At 33.3% G+C, this 26,283-nt stretch overlaps 1 protein-coding gene across 1 annotated transcript; it reads left to right on the top strand.

Annotated features, from left to right (window-relative positions):
- Positions 1–1,146: 1,146 nt before the first annotated feature.
- Smp_136900 (putative homeobox protein distal-less dlx) lies at positions 1,147–26,283 on the top strand (the record flags this gene model as incomplete). Its single annotated transcript, XM_018797344.1, has 5 exons — positions 1,147–1,714; positions 14,852–14,934; positions 15,094–15,153; positions 23,063–23,179; positions 25,306–26,283. 5 exons carry the CDS (start codon positions 1,147–1,149, stop codon positions 26,281–26,283), a joined length of 1,806 nt encoding a protein of 601 aa, XP_018652395.1.

The raw sequence follows: 26,283 nt of genomic DNA, 5'->3' as shown, positions 1-26,283 counted from the left end.
CGTATTGCCTCGATATAGCCACTATCCATCTTTGCTTATAATGCTTGTGAATTAAAGCTATATCAAGGCAATACTCATAATATGCACATATGCCAATAAGAGACTGATCAATTACAGTCCTAAAAACAACAATGGGAAGATTCAAACAAACTATACTAACTGAATCTTATAAATATCATCCAATAAAAATTATATCTTCTATACAATAATAATATTCAAACAAATATTTCATGTATAGGGAGATATATAAAAAAAATCAAATTAACCAATAGGATGAGTCGATTTAACGCGATTAAAAATAATACAATATTTCTATTGGTTAATTAATTTCAAGACAAATGATTGGCTTAGAAAAAATATTTTTTTATTATTTGATAAGATTTGTATTGATATAATAATAATAATAATAATTCAAATAGAGGTTCTAAAATCAAACTTTTATTCCCTTATTTCCTGTTTATACAAAATTGTTTATTTTTTTCCAAACTATTCATCAAAGGGGAAATATGAATATGATCTAATTTATAAAAAAAAAGAAAGATGGATTTGGGATTTTCAAAATTAATCAATAACAATTCCATGTATACTAATTATTATTCACCAATTCATAATAATACATCCAAATTACCTTATTTAATAACTGATCCATTCATTCATTATAATACTAATAATAATGATATATCATCATCAACAACAACAACAACCACAACAACTACGTTCAATGAACAAACTATGAATGAACAATTAACTTCACAAACAGAACAACTGAATAGTTATTCATCTAATGATATGTCAATGAAACGATTGAAATTAGATTCTAATCAACATTCAATTGAATATGATTCATCTAGAAGTTGTAATAGTACAAATTCTATTGTACCATGTGATTTACGTGCTGAAAATAATGAAATCAATTATGATATTAATCATCAATTAAATGTAAATAATAATACACAAACAATGCATAATAATAATAATACATTAGAACATGTATCACATGTTACAAATTATAATTTTTGGCATAAACTTAATTCTTATCCAATATTCCCTTATCATCATACTATGACTACTCATAACTCCACTAATACTACTACTACTACTAATAATAATAATAATAATCACATATCGAATTATTATGATCGATATATGTGTAATACAGCATTTCGATATCCACATCCTTCAAATAATCCTGCATACAATTTGTCGATATTCCCACCCTATCCTGCAACTGGAGTGCCATCTCATTATTACCACCATCAACAACAACAACACAGTCAAGGAGAGTCGAATATCATGTCTGAGTCAAAATTGTCAAATACATTCCCTTCATTTATTAATGTATCACAGACATCACTTTCACCATTAGTTACAATGAATACAAACACTACTAATAATTTACATATAAGTAATGCTTTATTTTCATCTCATATGAATAGTAATAATGTTAATGCACCAACTGCAACTGTTAAAAATACCTTTTCTACTATATCGTCTGTGATTACATCATCTATTTCGGATAGTCATACTGATACCATTAGTAATAATCATTGTAATCAGAAAAATTTAAAACGAAAATCAATAAATAATTATGATTATAATATAAGATCACAAGAAGATATAAATAAAAATAAATCGGTTAATAATTTATATGAAACATCAAATATGTTAAATGTTAATAATGATGAAGATTTAATTGATAGAAAACATGAAAACAGTGAGTTAATAAAATTTTTTAAAAATAATAATTTAAGTATCAGAAGGGGTTTGTTGGAGTTGAAATCATAAGTCAATTGAAGCTAAACCACCATCAAAAACCTGGATGCACTGAAGGAGTCCCAGAGTAGGACGAAACGGCCGTCCAATGCTTTCAGGTTTTCCATGATGGTCTAGCTTCAATTGGCTCATGATCTCAACACTAAATAATTTAAGTCACAAGTGGATAGTGACTAGCAGTGAGATCCAGGGCATGAGTGAACATCAAGTTTGAGATGTAGGTACATCCAGCTGACTAGTTTCAAACATGACGAAATGCATGTCCTGGATACTACTGTTAGTCATCATTCACTTTTACTCATAATGCTTATGACTTAAGGCAATATATCGAGGCAGTTCTGACAGGATGCACATATGCTAATAAAAGACTGATCAAATACATCCCTAAACATCAATGGAAAGATTCAAATAAACAATATAAAATGAATAATTTAAGTTATACACATATTTTTTTCTTTACATGATACCACTGAATAATAGAGAAAGTACCAGATAATAGTTATTCAACCAGAAAAATGAATATTAAAAGTGATCAAATGAAGATGTAATATTAATCCACAGACTGGATAATAGTTGAACTGAGATATACTTCTAAGTGTACACTGCCTATTAGGGGGGCACTGGAATGACCGTAATGATTGTTAGTAGATGTTAGGTGATATGACTTAGAATCAGTTGTAATAATGCATATGGATTTACTCGTTTTTTTCTCTTAGATGGTGGGTCTTAAAATTATTTTATTGTGACGAGTAAAAGTATTATTACTAGATGTAATGTACGAGTTGGTAATCCTCAAAGATGATCAATATGTAATCTAGTACATATAAATAAACCAAAATTCAAGTCAGAGATAAGACAGAATACACACCTGAAGGTATACTGTAATGCGATCAGTAATACACAATGTAATCCTCAATATATATAATACTTATGCTTTCAATCCCTCAATCTTCTAGAATCGTACAATATGTATTCAGTATTTTTTACTATCACTGATACTATTACTACTTCTAATACTCTGATATTTATCTTGAACTGTCTATCCACTGATCGAAGTTTATATGTTTCAAAAATAGTTAACAACAACCCGCTCACATGAATTGTTGACCAAAAAAGTTAAGCGCCAGCGGTGAGACTTAAAGCTCTTCGGTTTAATCCACAACGAAGTCGTAATACGCACAAGTGAGAAGTCAAATGCTAAGGCGAAACAATTACCTAATGTTTCCTTGTTTTCAATATTTACCTAATTTAAATCGGTTTGGAATCTCAAATAGCCTTTTTATTCAATATTCACATGTTAATAGTCACATGCCAAGATGAAACAGTTTTTATTATATTGAGATGTTATGCTTATGAAAATGATCGCAGTGGTTGTGATGAGTATTGTGAAGATTGTGCATTGTTTATTCATGGATTGTCAACAAATGCTACACTTTAGGACATCTCAATTTTTTTAAATAAATAGGGTTTTGAAATGAACTTGAAACTGTCACGAAATATATTGACTAATTTAATAAACCACATTAAATAGTTGGAGATGAACCTAGATGTCATGCAATTTGACATTCGTCAGTAAAGGATACTTTTAATCCTGAGGAAATTGATGCTCAGCGGCGAACTTAATTCTTTATCATAAAATATCAACCGTTTCGTTGGTAATCTTCATATAGAATTAATAAACAGCTATGAAATATGTAGAAAGTACGCTTTCAGTTTTGATTAACATATTTTTTTAAAGAAGACTTCTAGTACTAAATTCCTCAAATCCTCTGGTACGGTCGAGGATGTGGAGAGTCACCTCTTGCTCTCCAAATGCTCTCACATGGCCACACGCATAAAACCACTTCCAGGGAAACCCTACTCACTGCTTTCTCGCAGACGGTGTGTTGTCTACAAAATTAAGAGGGCGAAAAGCGAGTGTCCGGCGCTTTAGCCGGGTTGGTGGATATGAAGAATCTAACAAGCGGAGTTGAAAAATCCGGATCCCAAACCGATGGGGCACATGGAATCCAGGATCCTGAATGAGCGATTGGAGTATGAACCTATTGTTGGTCACCGGCTATCAAAGGATTATGTCTTTTAACGTTGTCCCACTACTTTGTGGATTAGACCTTTAGGTTAAAGGCTCGGGTAGTGGCTTTCTTAGAAAACCACCTGCTTCGGTTTGCGTGCCTGGGCAGTACTCTAGCTCTGAAACAAAACGAATGATGAAGTGTGTTGCATAAATATTTAGTGCCTTGTACCAATGTTTATGTGTTTAAATAATAATATTAAATAAATATTCAAATCAAAATAAGTGGAACAGTGTTCGAACATTCATTATACCGTTTGATGAAAGTCAAAGCCTTAGAGTTAGCTAAATAATGGCGTTGTTAAGATGTAAACGACCAAATCTAATAAAGAAATCTTGACTCATACTATTGATTAGATTACACTTTTAGATTGTTGACCAAACCATTACGTTGTGAGTGACAAACAAACAAAATTAACTACAACGATATCGTCATGAAATACACTTGTAGTGTAGCTATCAAGGGATTTACTTAACCTCCATTATTCTCTATTGAATAGTCTACAAACACTACTGTGTGCGTATGTATCAATCTCAATTCATTTGAATTAGTTCCGTCATGAGCGATGAGTGATAGTCACCTGTTGTTAAATTACTTGGATTACGTAACTGTGAGTGGATTTGGAAACATGCAAATTACGTAATAGATTATTTAGTTACTATCTCCAAACATAAAACGTTATGTCAACAACGGTTAGATTTTTACGTAAGATATTACTAACCAAGTTATGATTTGAATACTCCATGAAACTCTCCCTTTCTCTCTCACTGTGTAGGGATTCAAAAAGGAAAGGATCGAATAAACTTATTCTTGAGCTGAGCTCAGTTTTTTGTCTCCAAGTCAAAAATTACTACACACTTACTTATTTTCTATTGTTTTAAAAGAAACCTAACCTTAGTAACTAAATTTAAATTCTGTTTTCTATTTTTTGTTGTTCTTGTTTGGTTGTGAATTCGGTTTTTTTTTAAAAATTAACTTGTAATCGATTACTTATCAATTAGTCATTTTAGTGTACTTGAATTATTGATTTAAAAGGTGTTGAAAAAAGCAGATTCAAGAAACATCGAAGTTCATATTTTAAGGAATAATCTTATTTTAATAGTTGAGGTCATGAGTCAATTGAAGCTAGACCACCATGGAAAACCTGAAAGCATTCGACGGCCGTTTCGTCCTATTATGGGGCTCCTCAGCAGTGCACATCCACGATCCTACCCTGTGACATTCGAACCCAGGACCTATGATGGTCTGGCTTCAAATGATCTCAACTATTAAAAATCATATCCACAAAAACCCCTTCTGAATAATTTTATGTTAGTAAAATAAGACTGAACCAGTAGTTTAAGCTAATTTTAAAACATTTCGAATTTTAAACGACGCCTCATTCCATGTCCAAGAAACCGATACAACAAGTTAAATGTGAGCAGTTAATTAGCATTATTTAATTTCACCAATAAGTTATAATAAGAGAATTGTGGAGATTGTTGAATTTTGTTGAAGTCATGAACTGATCTATGTTGAACAGCCATAGATTCATGATTTCAATGAAATATAAGAACTCCCAAAACCCCATCAGCCATTCAGCCAGCTACAACGTAGGACCAGGCACATATATGCATCGGTTCAAGTTACCATACTTCATTAACACAACAAGATGAACACCGGACTCATAGAAGTAGTTAATTTAGTGTTTTATTTATTTTTATTTATTTAAACACATATATATTGGTACAAAAAGGCACCAGATACATATGCGCCACACAAAATAATGAAAGTAGGAAGAGAAGGGATGAAAAGATAAGGCGGAATGAAATAGGAACGAGAGCAGTGTAGTTAGTGTAGTGCGTCATTTCATGTCATTTGTGTGTGGGCTGTGATACTGCCCGGGTGCACAAACCGAAGCAGTTGGTTTTCTTGAGGGGCCACACCCGGAGCCTTTGACCTAAATGTCTGATTCACAAGGCAGTGGAGCATCGTGAGGAGATACAGTCCCATGGTAGCCGGTGACCAACAACAGGTTCATTCGCCATTCGTTCCGTCAGGATACTGAAGCCCATGTGCACCATTGGTTTGGAATCAGGGTTTTCCAACTCCCCTAGGTGGACCCTCCGTCTCCACCAACCCGGTTAAAGCGTCGGACATTCGCTTTTCGTCCTCTCACTTTCGTAAACAACACCCCCGTCACGAGAAGGCAGTGAGTAGGACTTAAATGGATGTAGTTGTATACGTGTGGCCATGTGAGAGCATTTGGAGAGGGAGAGTGGACTCTCCCCACTCTCGGCCGTACCAGGGCATTTGGGGGCCTAATTTAGTGTTGGTAATATATAAAAGAAAGGTTGTATATAAGGATGTAGTATAGGAAGGAAGACAAATATGAAGCAGTTTTGACTGTGATCGATTCTGAGCCATGTCACACAGAGTCTCTAACAGTTGATTACGATAGTCGCGCGGACCCCACAACCTCATACTGACAATTATCACGCGCTCTTTAGTGACTAACTTCGAGAGTAAATTCTCGGAGTTATAGTAAGAAACCGTGACCAATGAAGCTAAACGGTGCCGGGAGTCATCCCCCTAAGACAACAGAAAATGGTCGCACAATGTTTTGGATTGGTTGAATGTAGACATTAACACCGTTTGATGCCGGTCTAAAGGATGTGAGTTCGCGTGCAAGACTTATGGACATAGATTTGACTCTCACCTACAGGTTCGCAGGTATACGCTGCCGAGGAGTCCTGTACTAGAACAAAACGACTATCCAGTGTTTACAAGTTTTAAATGACTGTTTAACTCAGATCGGTCTATGATTTTCATGCAATTAATTATACTTGCTTTCTAAGTAGATGATGACGTTATTTTCTATTCAAGTTGTTTCGAATGTCGGGAATTTCCAATCCGTTCCAAAATCATTGTGATGATGATATAATATTGAGCTGTAGATTCAAGCTTCAATCAATTTTAACATGGTTTGTAAAATGTTGAAAGTGCTGAGCACAGTCAGTCAGAATAATATTTTGTTTTCTCGAAAAAATATGGTTAAACAATGTAAAGGAACACGTACATATGTATTTTACGTTCATTTTACTTAACAAAATTATGAATCCTAGAAAACTGTCTTGAAAAGAATTGTTGTTTAAAAAAATAAGTTAATTGTCGAAGATTATTTTTTTAACAGTTAAATTCACGAGTCGATGTTAGGTAGACCACTATTGAGAACCTGGAAGCACTGTACAGTCACTTCGCCCTAGTACAGGACCCCTCAGCAGTGCATATCCACGATCCCTCACACGGGACTTGAACCGAGGACCTTCGGTCTCGCACTCGAAAACAACCTCTAGACCATTGAGCCGGCATCCAACGGTGTTAATGTCTAAATTCAATCGATCCATGATCTTGTGCAACCATCCATCCATTGTCTGAGGTGGATAGCTGTCTCACACCCGACACGGACTCTACTTTACTGGTCATGGCTTCTCACTAGAACTCAATCAATCTTGATTCTAGTTACCAGTGAAAATATGATTATTATCAATAAGGGGATTTGTGGAGATTTTAGTATCATATTTTACGCATAACACGAATATTTGGAACAAATGATTATGTTAGTATTTGTTTGATAATTATATACATATATTGATATACGATAGGTTATTGTAGCTGTATCAGTCGCGTCCAATTCCTGTATTGTCTACTTTTGTTTAAACAACCAGGATAAGCATTCATTTAGATATATAACTGAGTTACATAATTACTATTATAAAATCACAGAAAATATTCATTTTTTTCGTTATATTATGTGTCGGTCTAAAATTTGTTATTTTACATTATTAACTGACTTCACTTACGAAACCGTTGGTTATCAGGAAGTAGTAGGGAAATTTCCATATACTGTTAGGGGATACTCTAGCAGTGAACATCCATAACCTTGCTAAAGATTGAGTCTATGAGCAGTGCATACTTAAAATTCAAATCGATGATATAATTTTTTAACCATAAGGTAAAACATTTTTCCATTAGTTTCCGATTTGTTATGATTCTTTCAACCTCTACCCCCCACCTCAGTCACTCCATGATATTGGTCATATAATTCATGATATCCAATCTTATCATTCATCCACTTTATATCATTCTATTTGTTTATCTAACTTGTATAAATGAAATAATATTTAATTTGCTTTAATTGATTATATTAAATGAAGCGCTAAAATTGTACAGTCAAAACAATCTTTTCCATTCAATGTACAATCAATTTGATTATGTGTTGATAATAATAATTGTAGTAGTAGCTGAAGATCTAAGTCAACAATTAGTTAAGATTAGTTTCCAAACAGTAAAATAAACATCTAAAATGATTAAAACAGAAGAAAAAAAACGGTTCATTAAATATTATAAGCAAAGATGGATAGTGGTTAGCAGTGGAATTCAAGACGCTCGTTTCGTCCTATTTGGGACTCATTAAATATTTTACTATTTGATACTGTCTGGTTTTAACATGTTACTAAGCCTTATAATATACATTAATATTCTTGTAAATTATTAGTGTTATCATAACCTGGTAATATTTAACTTATCCTATTCTTAAAGGATCTCAGTAACTAAATAAACACAAATAAGATACATTTAAATTTTATTTCTTAATCAATCGAGTAAACAAACTAATTCAAATCTGACTTAGTCAAGCGTTAGCTAAGTTAGTTTGTTTCATATACAGGAATGATATTGCTAGATTTTATCATATACGTAAATGAAGGGTGGAGTGTTTATTATTATTATTGCTGAGTAGTCAGAATGGCCTTCGCAGATGATCTGGCTCTTCTATCATACACGCAACAACAAAGGCAGGAGAAGACAACCAGGATAGCAGCAGCAGTAGGTCTCAATATAAACAAAAGGAAAAGCAAGACTCTCCGATACAATACAACATGCACCAATCGAATTACACTTTACGGAGAAGCTTTGGAGGATGTGGAAACCTCTACATATCTGGGCAGCATCATTGATGAACACGGTGGATATGATGCAGATGTGAGGGCGAGGATCGGCAAAGCAAGAGCGGCATATTTACAACTGAAGGATATCTGGAACTCGAAACACTTGTTAACCAACATCAAGATAAGAAGTCTCAGTACAAATGTGGAGACAGTTCTACTGCATGGGGCGGAGATTTGGAAAACTACGAAAGCCACCATCCAGAAGATACAGTTGTTTAGTAACAGTTGTCTACGCAAGATACTTCGGATCCGTTGGTAAGGCACTATCAGCAGCAAGTTACTGTGGGAGACAACAAACCAGATTCCAGTGGAGGAAGAAATCAGGAAGAAGTGCTGGAAGTGGATAAGACACGCATTGAGGAAACCACCCAACTGCAACTCAAGGCAAGCCCTCACATGAAATGCTCAAAGCCAAAGGAAAAGAGGAAGACCAAAGAACACACTAGGCCAAGAAATGGAGACACATGAGAAAGATGAACAAAAATTGGATAGAACTAGAAAGGATGGCGGAGGACAGATTGGGTTGGAGAATGCTGGTCGGCGGCCTATGCTCCATTGGGAGTAACAGGCGTAAGTAAGTAAGTAAGTAAGTCAGAATGGCAAATGATATCCTTAGATGTTTAGGGTAACATGTATCTCTAAATAGTAACCATAGATAATATTAAGCATTAGAGACTGACCAGTTGCGGTCCTAAACACATCGATGGGAAGATCCAAACAAACAATACTAAGTGAATTCATAGATAATATTGTCTTATTCATAGAATTGATCAAATTTTATCGGTAAAATTTGTAAAAAAATCTTTTAAAGCAAATGATTTCATGTAAACACTTCAATGTTGACGTCTTTGATTGTCATTTTAGTTGACCCAAGTAGTGGTAGATCCACATAGATGGTGTAAGAAACTTACATTTCGGCCATCAGATAATTAACTCTAACCAGTTAACATCTAATCAACTTCGTAAAAGCTTCTAGTAACTAATCATTATTTATTGTTTGTCAATTGTTATGTTGTTCTTTAATTTATAAAATTTTAATCAAAGTAAAAATTGTAGAGATACTCTCAAAACTGATTGTTATAAATAACAGACTACTATGATGTAGGTATGTGGTAGGAATGTTGGGGTAAAAACTTCGACGTTGTACTAAGTGTATGTTCAATGAAACGTTATCAGATAGCATATAAATTCTAGTAAGTGGTTTTGACTCTTAGAAATATGTTTTACCTTAGTTCTATAGTTCATTTACAGCTCGTAACTGAATCTCACACTGAATCCAAATGAGAATATTTCAAGTCATTTTTTGTATAACACAATGAAATCTAGTTCTAAAGTCAGAAGTGGGGTAGGCACTTACTTAAGACAGAAGTAAGAAAATATTTACTACTGAATTCTGAACCATTTGATTAGATTATTTATTGATTACAGTGTTTAGTTCGACCTCTAGCTACAATTGCTATCTCATTGCATTAAAGCTTCAAACAATCTTTTACTTAATCGCGTAAATTTTTTTTAATATATTGTCATTCCTATAACATTTCATTGAAGATAACATTTGACTGTTTCCATACTCGTATACCCATAGTCGTGTAGACGCACGCACATACACAAATAAGGTCTATAGACATACATTCACGTAACCATACAAACTCCGCCTATTTTCTCATGTCAAGCTTCATTATGTGTCTAAAAAGTATTTATTCTCTTTCTTCTTCGTCTTGAAATTCTTTCCTGATTTATACATGGTATCAGTAGAAGAACGATATTTCTTGTTACTATCTAGGAACAGACGGTTTGGATGGAAAAATAATAAAAAAAGTTGTCAGTGTGAAAACATGCCTAGTTTGTTTCTTAGTTAAAAGAGAAAAAAATTTTTGTCATTTCGTTTATTGATCAAATTTTTTCATACGATAGATGTAATGTGTGTTCATGTTAACCGAATCGCATATCAACCATAAAGTTAACGCGACTGTATACTCACATACAAACGATTGTATCATTGACACACATGTTATCAACTACTGATATAAACTTTAAATTCGGAATGTAAGTAGTACAGAAGGGAACGGAGGAAAAATTAACTCAAAGATAAGTATGCTTAGGTGTGGAAACATCCAAGTGGGGGGTGGGTGGGATGGCAGTAAAGATTGTGATGATGGTAAGAAAAGATGACTAGAAATAAGCTTAGCCTATAATTATCTATCGATAAATTTTTTTGTAAAGTTGAAAACGACAGACTTTTTCAAGGGAAAGATAAAAACAATCATCTGTTGAATTGCCCTAAGGATGAGGTGGAGTCAATATATATATATATATATATATATATATATATATATAATTGGCTTTTACTATCAATGAAAGGAGAAATCGAAATTCATGTATGCATTCATGTATGCATGCACATATACGTACATACATATAAACAGACTTCCACATTTTTGTATAGTAGTGCTTCGACTTAAACCTCTTTCATTTTTTTTCGATGTCCCATTATCAATCTGGATAACGGTTGTTCATGGATTTTCTTGTAAGAATTTTTTTTCCTTTCTCTGTTAATTTTTATTGCCACGAGTCATATTTAACAAAATAGTAACTATGGTAATGTATAAAGACAATGAGTCTCATTGAGTCAGTCTACTCGTGTGTATGTGTGTGTGCATGTTCACGTGTGAAATGAACATGAAAATTGTCAGATTACATACTTACTATTGATTATGTGAAATCTTCATATCTCATATGAATAAGTTGAAACTGAAATGTCAACTTCATTGATATTACAATGTTAACGGATTTCTAGTGGGATCTTCTTTCGTAACTTCCTTAAAAACACTCTTGCCGTGTAAAAGCGGTGAGTATGACTACTCTGGCAAAGATGACATACACATGGCCGAATAAGAGCATTTCGATAGAGAGAGCTTACTCTGCCCATCTTTTGCAATACATGGGATCCTAATGCTGAACAATGGGTGTATGTTTTTTAATCCTAACTTAGAATACGATAGGAATGTGTGCACAACATATCAGTAGTTCAGTTATTAACATAAATTCATGAAATCAATGACATTATGTCTATTTTAAACTCTCAGATAATTGTTAATTCTAGTATCGAAAGTAACACGTACAGTCAAATAAAATATTTTTCAGTATAATTGTATCCGAAACATAATAATTATAGAGGTTTAATGCACTCGAAATTTATTGAGATCACAAACCAAACAACCTTTGAAATTCTAAAAGTACTGGATACCCATGTCATCCTAAGATGGACCTCTTTGTTATATGTGAAGAAAAGTAGTTTATAGGCAATGAATAAAAAGATCTAAAAAAGAGTTAGTGATTAAACTAAGGTTATTCAGCAGCCAGTCGTGCTTCTTGGAGTGAATAATTTATTTCAAATAAAGAAAAAAACTTTCATAGGTTGAAATCATGGGTCAATTGGGAGTTAGACCACCGTGGAAAACCTGAAAGCATTGGATGGCCGTTTCGTCCTATCGTGGGACTTTTCAGCAGTGTGCACCCACGATCGAATCTCGCGAGGCGGCATCGTCCAGTGCTTCCAGGTTTTCCACAGTGGTCTATCTCTAATTGACCCATGATTTCAACCATATATAAAAAATTTACTAAAAAATCTCCACAAAACCCCCCATATATATTCAATTGTTAAATAGTAAAGAACATTTATATCTCTGTGGTATTTTTTGATAAAGTTACGTTTTTTGAGTTTAGTGGAGTAACTGAGAAACGTCTTTCATTGTTCCGAACAATATCGTTCTCTTCTTTTCTTTTCTTTCCTTCTTTCTTCCTTACTTAGTTACTTACATACTTACGCACTTATTCATTTAATTAATTAATTAGTTAATTATCGGCAATAACAATGTAAAACTTTGTAATTAAGTCATTCATTTTCAAGAACTTAGCATTATCAAATAGGAAATGTATTTAATCCTGTCACATCTTTTATATCGGTGCCTCAATATATTATCTAATATTCTTTGTTTCTGGATATAATATGAAGATATGGCAACTTGAACCGATGTGTATGTGTGCCTGGTCCTACGTTGTAGCTGACTGACTGACTGATTCTGATAATTAGTCTTGAAGTTAAGGGAAACCTATATATAAGTTTAAGGTCTAGTAGTTTCAAACCCCATTTCAATTTATTAGTATTATTTCATTATTCAGATACAGACTTGTTCTTGACTTACAGTCAAACTATAAACTATCTACACTGACATAAAAGCAACGGGTTTTGAACATATAACTTGATGTTTAAAAATTAAACGCTTTAACTACTGAAAAATTGTCTGATCTAAGTACATTGGTTTGAACGACTATTATCTTTTATTTAAGAAAAATTTTTAATTTTATTTAAACAAACAAATATTGGTACAAAGGGGCACCAGATATATATGCACCACACAAATCTCATTTGATTTGTGTGAGGCCTGTGATACTGTCCAGGTGCCCAAACTGAAACAGGTGGTTTTCTTAGAGGACCACAACCGGAGACTTTGACCTAAGGATCTGATCCACATGGCAGTGGAGCATCGTAAGGAGGTGCAGACCCATGGTAGCCGGTGACCAACGATTGATTCATGCGCCATTTGTTCCTTCAGGATACTGGAGCTCATGTATACCATTGGTTTGGAATCAGGGTTTTCCAACTCCCCTAGGTGAACTTTTCGTGTCCACCAACCCGGTTAAAGCGTCGGACATTCGCTTTTCGTCCTCTCAATTTCGTAAACAACAGTAATGCCACGAGAAGGTAGTGAGTAGGACTTCCCTGGATGTAGTTGTATACGTGTGGCCATGTGAAAGCATTTGGAGAGGGATAGCGGACTCTCCCCACTCTCGGCCGTACCAGGGCATTTGGGGGCGTTTGAACGACAATGTGATCATTAGGTTGAGTATATAAATACATACGTGGTAAATATGTTACAAGATATTAAAGTTCTTTGTAATCTAGAGTTAGGTCAAATATGTTTTTTTTTGTTCAGTGTATAGACAAATGTAGATTTTGTGAGTTTCTAACTTCCTGATTAAATAGAATGTTTTATGAAGAAATATCTAATTATTTTCGTCTTCCTAAGTTTCCTAAATTTCTCATAATTTTTGTACTTTATCAATTAATACTTTTTCGAATCGTATCTCCGATGTCTAATCCTTTTTATTACCATTAATATTGTTGCTACTTCTACTAATGTCGGATTTGCTTGAACAACATTACATCACTATGATAATAGTGTATGGCAATTTGAACCAGTGTACATACATGTTAAATTCTACATTGCCTTTGGCTGATTGACTAAGTTAAATTTTTAATGTCAGATTACTTATTTGTCGTATACAAATGTATGGTTGAGCTCACCCTTTCTCTCTCACCCCAAAATGATCACCCAAATATGTCACAATTAAGTTGATTTTACTATGAATTTGTCAGTGAATTGAGATAATAAAGTAAAATTAACATTGAACATATTTGTATTGATGATACAGTGTTTTTTCGTAACTTCTTCACAGTCTTCATATACTTCATCGAACTCATGATCTCATTGTATTATGGTAAACATGATACAAGTATAAAATTGAGTTAGAATGTAATAGTCTTCATTGTGTAACCATTCTATTCATGTATATTATGGGAAGTCATTCAGAATCGATTCATTAATATAATTATCCATTCATTGTTACATAAATTTTTTCTAGGATTTTCTAGTTAAATATTAACTTATGTTATTCTCCTCAGCAATGCGCATCCACGACCTCGCCTTGCGAGATTCGAACCCTGGACCTATCAGTCTCGCGTCCCACAATAGGATGAAACGGCTGTCCAGTGCTTCCAAGTTTTTCTTGGTGGTCTAGCTTCTTCAATGGACTCATGCTTTCAACTATGAAAATACTAAATCTCCACAAAAACCCTCTTCTGATTATGTTATTCTATTTAGAACTGAACAATTTTTTCAGAAACCATATTTTAACCTGTTTACCTCTCTCTCTTACCCATATTTCTTATTCTAGATGATGAATTACAACATTCACCAACCTCATCATCAATGGATTATTTCTCTCAAACAAATTCTATTTCACCACAAGAAGATAATGTATCACAAATAAATGTTTACAATAGCAATAATGATAATAACAATAATACTGATAATAATAGTAATATTATTATAAAAAATAAAAAAATACGTAAACCGCGTACAATTTATTCCATATGGCAATTACAAATGTTAAATCGACGTTTTGTTCACTCTCAGTATTTAAATTTAACAGAACGTGCAAGTTTAGCATCACAACTTGGTTTAACACAAACACAAGTAAGTGGATATCTTGTTTTTAAAAAAGTATCTATCTTGATTGCATCATTCATTGTTAAATGGGATATTATATAACCTATATGTATAACGTATGTTTTACTTAAGATAGAGGAAGTATGGTTTTTCGTTGGGATATGTGACTTCGGTTGGTAATTATTTCACAGTTATCGTGACTCCTGACCCCCCCCCCAGTGGTGAAAACGTTTTGGGTGTGATTAGAAAGTATGGATTTTGTTTAAGTGAACAGTAAAACAAATTAATAAATAAATATCATTGAGGAGGACATTGACTATTTGTCATGGAATAGTATGGATTAATTTTGATGGAGTTTTGTTCTCTGAGTTGGATGGCTTGGTCGTGAAACTTTCATTATCCTTCTGAACGACATCATCAGCACAAACTTCGGGTAGAAGTGAAGTGTTTGAATTTCTCCATATGCGTTTCACAGCTTTTCTTGTACACTTTGATGTTGATTGGCTCTTTTTGACCTTAAATCTGTCATTGTTTGTGCTTATGATGTCGTTCAAAAGGACAATGAAAGCTCTACGACCAAACCATCCAGATCAGAGAACAAAACTCCATCAGAATCATCTACCTGAGCTACAAATCTTCTCCATCATCTCAAAATCATATGAGAGTATGGATTAATTTATTTTGATAATTTGAGGCATCGTGTTTAGACTGAGTTGTTTAAATAGATCATGCTACCTGCTATTGAATGTGGTCCAACATGATATAATGGATGGATTATCAATATTCATATACAATTTCCATCATCTTAATGTAATGAAACTAAAGAAGCAAAACCTGATTTGTGAACTCAATTTTGGTCCTATTTCTTGAAATGTTTATATTTGTGGAACTACACAGATATCTAGACTGAAACAGTTACAACGTAATTTAACCATCCCTATACAATTGTTTATTTAACTATATAACAATTAAACAATTTAATCCATATATGAGTATCAATAAAAATTTCATTCTATAGTTCATTTCAAGAAACTTTATACTGTTCAATCTTAATCTGTGATCTACTTGTGAAATGAACATCGATTGATCGGTTTAAAAGGAACTTGTCTATCCGCTTCATCAATGATCATCCTTCCTTACACGTGTATACCCAACTGTTTAAATGTATATATCAAAAAGAAATTCGAATGAGTTCAGTAATACTGTTTATTTAGGAAAATAAATCAGTTGTTTAAACTATCCTACTCTTTACAATAAACATAATTTGCATGTAAAGAACGAGTTAATAGTTCAAATTGATAATGAACTGTTATAATTATGTAATCATGAAGGATTTATAGTAGAAGTATACATATGTTTAACCATCTGTTTAGTTAATGTCGAATGAAATATGTTACTATAAAGTAAGATCATTCTACTTTGAATTGTCACGACATTATTATCTAGATGATGATAATGATGATGATCGAGATGACAACAACAACAATGTTATTGATGAACTTCACGAAATATGAGAAATAATCAACAGTCAAAATATTATTACGAATAATGTTACAACAAACAAATGGTATGTGTGTGTGTGTATGCATGTTTGTCATGTTTCCTTTAGAGAAGAGAAATAATTTTTGGATCATGAACTGTAAAAATAACTAAACTTATATGATCTGTCGTCATAAATACAACTGATTTGAGCTTAAAAGAATGTTATAGTCGATTTTATTATCCGGTTTATTTAATTAATATGAATAGAATGTAATGCATTTATCAACTAAAAGTTTATGTTGAGATCAAGAATCTATGAATTTTAGACAATAATTGAAAACCTGTAAGCGATCCCACATACTGGACTCGGACTCAGGTCATCCACTGTTGCACAAACATTTAGCATGTACACCAATAAATCGGCATCCAAAGGTGTTAATGTATATATTCAACCGCAATATTGTGCAACTATTTTCCATTGTCTTTGGTGGCTAATTGCTGATGCAACCGAACCTCACTAGTTACGGTTTTTCACTACAACTCCGAGAATTTCATCTCTAGAAGCTGGTCACTTTTGTGCATATGATAATTATCAGTATAGAGTTGTGGGGATTGTCCGGTGTTTATCGAGATCATGATGCAATCAATGTTAGAATACCCTTGAGAACCTGGAAGCACTAGACGTCCATTTTGTTTTAGTATGAAACTATTCAGCTCCGAGAACACAACACCCTCATGAACCTCGTTATGAGCTGTGAATATTCTCCGCCATCTCAAGGAAATTATTTATATCAGGAGGGGTTTTGTGGATATTATAGTCATTTCGATAATTGAGATCATGAGTCAATTAAAGCTAGACCACCATGAAAAACTTGGAAGCACTGGACGGCCGTTTCGTCCTATTGTGGGACTCATCAGCAGTGAGCGTCCAAGATCCCGCTTCAAGAGATTCGAACACAGGACGTACCAGTCTCGTGCCAGAGCGCTTAACCACTAGACCACTGAGCCGGCATCCGATGGTGTTAATGTCCAGCTTCAGCCAATCCACAAAGTTGAGCAACCGTGTTCTAGCTTCAATTGACTCATGATTTCAACCATGAAAATACTAAAATCTCCACAAAACCCTTTCTCATATATATATATATATATATATATATATATATAATCAGAAGATACTCTTTTCAATAAATCTCTAAGTTCAATTAAACGTTCTGTCTGTTATTCAATTTCATAATCTATTGATGTATGAATCCATATTAAAAATTTGAATTTTGTTAAATTAACTATTTGCTATTGATTTAAACAAACAGTTTGATGAAAATTATTTCACAAGTTTGTAGAAAATATTTTTGAATACAAATTTGTTTACTTTGTTTAAACACATCAATATTGGTACAAGGGGGCACCAGATACATATGCTCTGTGATATTGCCTAGGTGCCCGAACTGAAACAGGTGGTTTCCTTAGGGAGCTACACCCGGAGCCTTTGACCTAAAGGTCTGATCCACAAGGCAGTGTTGCATCGTAAGGACATGCAGTCCCATGGTAGCCGGTGACCAACGGTTGACTCATACCCTATTTGTTTCTTCAGGATACTGGAGCTCATGTACACCATTGGTTTGGAATCAGGGTTAAAGCGCAAGACATTCGCTTTTCGTTCTCTCAATTTCGTAAAGAACAGTAATGCCACGAGAAGGTAGTGAGTCGAACTTCTCAGGTAGAGGCTATATACGAAATATTGACAAAAATTAAGAAGAATTTCTTGAAAAGAAAAATTCTTCATTCATTCATATAGAGATCTGTATTCCTTTTTCTGTTGTTGACATGTTGGAAATATTTTGTATTCCTTTCCCCCTTCCCATTTTCTACAATTTTGATGATTAAAATGAAATAATATTTCGTGTGACATCATATGGAGGTTTCCTTTTATTTTTAAAAACAAAAATTTACCTAATTATTAGTAGGGTAATTATTCGGGTTAATTTTCTTTCCTTTTTTTTATCTTTATGTTATCCCTCACCCCCTTTTTTTTCTCTGACACCCACGTGGACAATTTAAAAAATATTTAAAAAAATAACTGATATACTTATCGGAAATAATTAAGATTATCAACTTGTAGATTGTAGATAATAATAAAAAAATGTTTATCCGTTCATCATATATCGTATTATCTATGAGTCCATGGATTAAATATGTATGTATGTATGAATACATTGTAAAGCGGCGTTATACTAACAAACATATATATCTCTTCACATAATAAGAGGATAAGAAGTGAATCAGGCTACTTCTCTTCTCAAATTAATGTTTCATTGTTATCAATTGCTTATTCTATGAAATATAAACCGAAGAAAAAAAACAATTAAGAGAGCAATTATCTTTTCGATATTCAGAAAAGAAAATAAGTAGTAGTAGTAGTAGTTTATTATGGTATACGGAAGAAAAAGTGAAATAACACACACACACACAAATAGAACAGTAACTGAAATACATATATATATATACATAGGCGATCGAAAAATTTAACTTTCAAAATAGAGAAAAAAAAGGGAATATTGAATAGGTTATCTTACTTATTGTGTTACATACAAACATAATACTATCCCTCCCTCCATATAAACACATACATCCACCCACACTTACATGTACATACATATCTAGATACATACACAAAAAAAATCAGTAATGATAAGGGTTAATTATTATAGGAATAAACTACCTAAATAATTTTTTATATGGAATTATTATTCAAATGAAACTAATTTTATTATTTATGTTACATTTTGTCGTAATTTTAAATTATAAAACAAGCGGGAAAAAAAATTTGAAGTTGGTGAGAAAATAAAAACTATTTAAATAGTTAAATTTCATAATCATTCAATGAGTTTGTTGTTGTGATTTTCGAAAGTTTTGTAAAGAAAGTGTACACTTGAAAATAATAAAAAACGGGATTCATATTACCAATTGAACAAGTTAGTGATTATTTAAATTTCAGTAGTTCAATGGCTAATTCATTGGTGTTCCAAAGGAAAGGTACCGGTTTTTAATCTTAACGTTAACATTGACACTGGGATACAGGGACATCTAGATAGAATGAAATCCTTATCCTCGTTACTGTCATTAGCCACTATCCAACTTTTAAAAAAGTTTATTTGAATTTTATAAAGTGATAATGTAGAATTTCGAAAAAAAGACGTTATCAAGACTAAAAGGAGTTTTAATGCCAAGAAGATTATTGCCAGCTGGCCTTCAAATGCTCTTTTACGGCCAAGAGTGGGGAGAGTCCACTCTCCCTCTCCAAATGCTCTCACATGGCCACACGTATACAACTACATCCAGGGAAGTCCTACTCACTACCTTCTCGTGGCACTACTGTTGTTTACGAAATTGAGAGGACGAAAAGTGAATGTCCGACGCTTTAACCGGGTTGGTGGACACGAAAAGTTCACCTAGGGGAGTTGGAAATCCCTGATTCCAGACCAATGGTGTATATGAACTCCAGTATCCTGAAGGAACAAATGGCGTATGAATCAATCGTTGGTCACCGGCTACCATGGGTCTGCACCTCCTTACGATGCTCCACTGCCTTGTGGATCAGAACTCTAGGTCAAAGTCTCCGGTTGTGGTCCTCTAAGAAAACCACCTGTTTCAGTTTGGGCACCTGGACAGTATCACAGGCCTCACACAAATCAAATGAGATTTGTGTGGTGCATATATATCTGGTGCCCCTTTGTACCAATATTTGTTTGTTTAAATAAAATAAAAAATTATTCGCTAGCTGAATTAAATCTTCATAGTTTGAATTACAAATCGATCTTAGTTAGACCATCATTGAAAATCTGGAAGCACTAGGTGGTTATTTCGTTCTAGTGTATATCCACGACCCTACACCTAGGAAATTGAACTTAAGACCTTCGGTCTATCTGAACTGGCATGCAATAGTTTTATTGTCCAACTTCAATAAATTCACAATATTGTGCAACGTTGAACCATTGACTCAACCAGTTGACTTTAGACTTGTCGTATGTGAGACAGCTACTTACCACAGGCAGATGTAGGTTGAGCAATACCGTAAATTGATTGAAGCTAGATCCTAATACCATTAGATAGCAGATCAGTGATCTACATGTTAAGCGTTCTTACGTGACATCAAAGGTGCCTGGTTAGATTCTCGCACGTGGGTTTGTGGATGAGCACTATTGAGGAGATCCAAAATACAACGAAATGACCATCCAATGCTTACTTGTCTCCAATGCTGGTCTAGGTAAAGTCATTTTAATCTAAATTGAAAATTCTACAATATTCATAAATCCCCTTATATAAACGATAAATTTTTTTATTGAATTGATTGACATCGTGAACATCACCTATTTGTAACCTTTCTGACCAGTTAAGTTTGCGTAATCTCAACAGTAATATAAGAAATGCTTCAAAAACCCTATATGTCATACATTGTATCCAATTAATGATAGATACTCTGTGAGTAGATGAAAAGTCGATTGGTTATAGTTGAGTTGGATGCTTTTACAGAAATGTATCTGTATTGATAATTAGATAATGTTTAATACTTACATATAACTATCATTAATGGGAAATTTTATAACAAATTATTTGCATTAAGCAAAGATGGATAGTGGTTAACAGTAGGCGCATTTCGTCCTATTTGGGACTCGTCAGCTGGATGTACCTGCATCTCAGAGTTGATGTTCACTCTGGTATTCGAACCCAGTACCGTTCGCTCCAAACGCCATCGCGTTATCCACTCAGCTACTGAGTCATAACAGGTACCTGCTTGTGCAATGGGGTGAAGTTTAAATTCACTCAGTATTACTTGTTTGAATCTTGATGTTTAGGACTGCAATTGGTCAGTCTCTAATTGGCATATGTGCATATTGTGCGTCTTGCCTCGATATGGTCTTAATTCACATTAAGTATTTATTACTGAGACTGAGTTATCACATACAAACTAATCAGTAGAAAACTATACGTATACTGAAATAATTAGTATCTTTTATTGTTCAGAGTGACACCTTAATGTTCGAATTAAGGAATACTACATTCACATATTACTGTAAAGATTAAAAGTTAATTCAATACAATGTTATGAAGCGAGAAAATTTTATCATTGATGCATACAATTGATTAGCCATGGGATATTGACCAATATCATCTATGTTGAATCCTTCTTAGCGTTGATCAAATACTATCAATCGAGATGATGCTCAAGTAGCTCAGTGGTAACGTTTCTGACTACGATATATCGATGTACCGTCATGTGGAAATAATGACGAATTGTTAGTGTAAAAATGACATACTGGTTATGATGTTTGATCTCAGATTTTGAATGGGTCTTGTATCAGATTGAAACAGTTCTTTAATGCCTTTGATATTCACTAATAGTTCGGTTAAATATTCAATCAATGTTCTCAAACATACTAATTAACCAAAGAACTTTGATTTATCGATTATTTCACAAACACCAGAGACAAATGACGAACATTCATGTCATTTATATACATATATGACCTTGACCCATTGTACTTACTCTATGATAGTATGCTACTGTATAACACTAGTAATAGATACTGAAATGAATTACATCAATTGTTTTTGTTAGTGATAAATAGTAAAAGAAACTGCAAAAGACTATGATTAGGTAACTGGGTAGGTGGTAAGATAGTTATACCTTTTTGACTGTGAGTAAATCTATTTGATTAAAGAAAATTTGTCCCCGGATCAATCAACTGCTGAGAGGATTTATTCATATATATATATATATCTTATGCATTCAGGTAGTCCCTTACTCTTTGATCATATTAATATGTTCTTTAAAATTACATACACACATACCATTTTGAGCCCGCATTATCTTTAGAGATCTATGTAATGAATACAGAATTCAACATACTTCATCGATTAATTATTCTAATTGTTATTTATCCTCTATGTATATGTTATCAGTAGACAAATATATGGGTGAACATTTAACAGTTGTTTAAGTTAATTATAGCCTAGTGTTAATTAGTACACAAGGAATTTTAATCTTCCACAATTAAATAAAAGTTTTCGATTGTTAGATTACACAATGGATCCAACAGTGTTGAACTATTGAAGTGAGGTTTCACCAGATTGTATTCTTTCTTCTTGATTTATCCGATTCTATTGTTTTTAACAATAAACTTTGACTGGGTAACGGGAGATTAACAGTAAAAAAAAGCATGCAAACTAATCACACTAGTACCGTTGTAGGACACTAAATGAACAGACAAATGCTTGAAAGTGCTAGATATTTCACTCTTATTGATTACTGAACAAGGATGTTCATCTGCACACTTGGATATCAATCTAATAATAAGCATGACTTATTACTCAGGAGACATTGACTAGATAATTAAACAGATTTAGCTTATTATCATTTTTTAAAATTTTCTTTTGTTCGTTTTTCTACTCAAAGGTTAAAATATGGTTTCAAAATAAGCGTTCAAAATTGAAGAAAATTCTACGTCAAGGACAAGATCCTACAGCATTTCTTAATGGAACAACGAATGATACACCTGAAGATGATCAAATGGTAGGAATTTTTTTGTCTATAAAAAAACTGTATACTTTTATTTAGTGACAATTACAGATTGGAGTAAATATAGAGCTACTTTCAATTACTGATTAAAATGTTTAAATGTTTCTTTGAGCTACTTCTGTTTAAGTGCCGGATAGTATCATCCAAACAGTGCTTTTAAGCTGTTTAGAATTTCATTTGCCGTAAGATTCATGTTTATGGAATGGGGTAACTAACTCAGGCTTGAAACAGGCAGTAAACCTAAAAGGGCTCTCTAATTTAGTTATATATATATATAAATGACTTACATATATATATCAAGAAACATAACAGTTATTGGGGATTTGATCAAAATCGTTATGAATGTTTGCAAATTTGTATTTTCGTTATCATAATGTACAATCTAACAGTAGTAACTCATAATTATTCATAAACTGATTTAGTTTGGTAGTTTGATGCATATCGGAAATTCTGAATAACAATTATGAGAAAACTCAAATGTAAGAGGGGATTCGTGATGTCACTTGTAGAAATCTTTAGGTTATACAAACTCTTGAATAGATAACACTACATAACTTATGATAAATGTATTTTTTATTATCAGAAGGGGTTTTGTTTAGATTTAGTATTTTCATAGTTGAAATCATGACTCATTTGAAGTTAGACCACCATGGAGAACCTGGAAGCACTGGAAGGCCGTTTCGTCCTGGGTTCGAATCTAGTGAGTGCGGGATCGTGGATTCGCACTACTGAGGAGTCTCATAATAGTACGAAACGGCCGCCCAGTGCTTCCAGGTTCTCCATGGTGGTCTAGTTTCAATTGACTCACGCTTTCAACAATGAAAATTCTATTTTTTGTTGCATCCTAGTAAGCAGAAAAGTTGCATTTCCGACGTTTCATGACTTAGTATAAGCCACTTCTTCAGACTAAATAAATAACAGAAAATAATATTTATCATTAACTTTCTACCCAGTGCTCAATTTATTTGAAACTATTAGGCAATATATCGTTTACAAATAAATTTTAATGATTTAGCCCCATTTTAATGTTTTTCGGTAATTTTACAAAGTTTTGTGCCAATAAGAGTCTGATCACTTGTAGTCCTTAACATCGATCATGAGTCAATTGAAGCACTTCTGAGGAGTCCCACAATAAAACAAAACGGGTGTCCAGTGCTCCCAGGTTTTCCATGGTGGTCTAACTTCAATTGACTCATGATCTCAACTACTGAAAATCAATGGGAAAATTTAAACAAAAGATGCAAAATGAATTAAGTTTTGTATACTGTTTTCTTTGTTTCTTGTTTTATGAATACCTGTGTCCATGGGATAATCATAAACATTGATTGGAAACCAAACACGATATGGTTAAAAATAGGTAGAACTGAAGCGATTGAGTTTTAATCTCATTATATAAATACCACTTTTTTTTCTTTTATGTCTGAGTATGTCTAATTTCCCACCAAATTAGGTGTTAACGCTGTTATCAATATGCTGATTGTTAAAAAACTAAAATGGTAGCAATAATTTTTTCAATGTTTCATGTATGATACCTCATGTATACTTATCATAAAGTTTCTTTGAAATCATGAACTGATCTAATTTAGACAACTAGTAAAGTTAGTTAGCCCTGGACGGTCATTTCGTCGTAGTATGAGACTGTTCAGCATTGCTCACCCTCTACCTCATCTAGAAATAAAACCGAGAAACAGTCACGCAAGTACCCTCAACCTGCAGACCACTGATCCGACATTCAGCGATGTTAAAGTCTAACGCTGATTAATTGACGACATTGTGTGACCATTTCATTGTTTTCGTTTATGGGAATTGCTGAGGAGTTTCATACAAGGACGAAACAGTCATAAACTATTTTCAGGTTTCCAATAGTTGTGGAACTTAGATTGGTTCATAATTTCAGTGAAATTCAAGAATTTCCATAACCTCGTACTGACTAATAAAAGGTTATTTCAATCGAATTTCCCTTCATGAGACAACTTATTGACTCATGAAAACTCATCTGACTAGACGTTCTGAGTACGATATGCACTTTAAATCAATTCTTCGGTTACACTTTATTTTCCAAATCGACAATTCTTTTCCTAAGAGAAAAACTTACTGTTTTTGTTTCCATTCATCTTTAGGGAAGTGATTATGAAGAAGATTCACATTCGTTGAATTGTGGCGACACATCAAAATTATCTTCCGATCAAATTGAATACAGCAGTCATCATTCACGTATTCCACATTCCATACAATCAAATCCTCAACATTTTCATTCAATTAACCAAAGCGAAGATTTAGAATTCATTAAAAATAGAACACATGAAATGAATAACTTCCAGAAGAACACGGGAAGAACTAATGATTATGATAAAGGATATTTTCCTTTAAATAATAGTAATACAAGTTATGAGTTATGTTTAAAGTCAAAAATCCCACCTCATTCTAATGAACCCGTGAATCAATTAACCCATGATGATGAAGCTATCACAATTCCTGCCCATCAGTATTTAACATATACGGCACCTAAATTACCCAATGAACACCAATCAAATACTTTTATTCAAGCTGAAGATCACGTACCAGCTAATAATATTCAAAATCATTTATTAACTGAACAATCAAATAATGTAAGTTGTAATCTTTCGTCACATTCCCTTTCTCAATGTAATACTCATTCATCGAAATCTTCATCACCATATTCTGATGGTAAACAACAAAGTTATTCTGAAAATATTCATAATGAAGAACATAATTCATGGTCTTCATCACTTCCTACCATTCAACAAAGATCTAATATAGACGAGAACTATTCAAATTTACAAAAGAAACCTGATTGTTCAACATATCATACAAATCCTAGTTGGACTCCTGTAAACAATCAATCAATTCATGGTAAATCTGATGAGATTAATGTTGATGTTCCATTGCCACAGTCATGGTTACCAAGTTCAATGAAAAATTATCAACCGGAAATTTCAAATACATTATCTACAGAAGAATGTAAATTATTCATTGAACATCAAGATTCAGTTAATCAATGGTGTATTGATCAATCTAATTTAAAACCACAAGCTGAATCGACTATCATTGAAGTTCCACATGAATATACTTATTGA

Source organism: Schistosoma mansoni, chromosome 4, assembly GCF_000237925.1.
Source record: "Schistosoma mansoni strain Puerto Rico chromosome 4, complete genome".
NCBI classification, from domain to species: domain Eukaryota; kingdom Metazoa; phylum Platyhelminthes; class Trematoda; order Strigeidida; family Schistosomatidae; genus Schistosoma; species Schistosoma mansoni.
The sequence above is the reverse complement of the archived record's forward strand: the minus strand, read 5'-3'. Positions and strand labels throughout refer to the sequence as shown.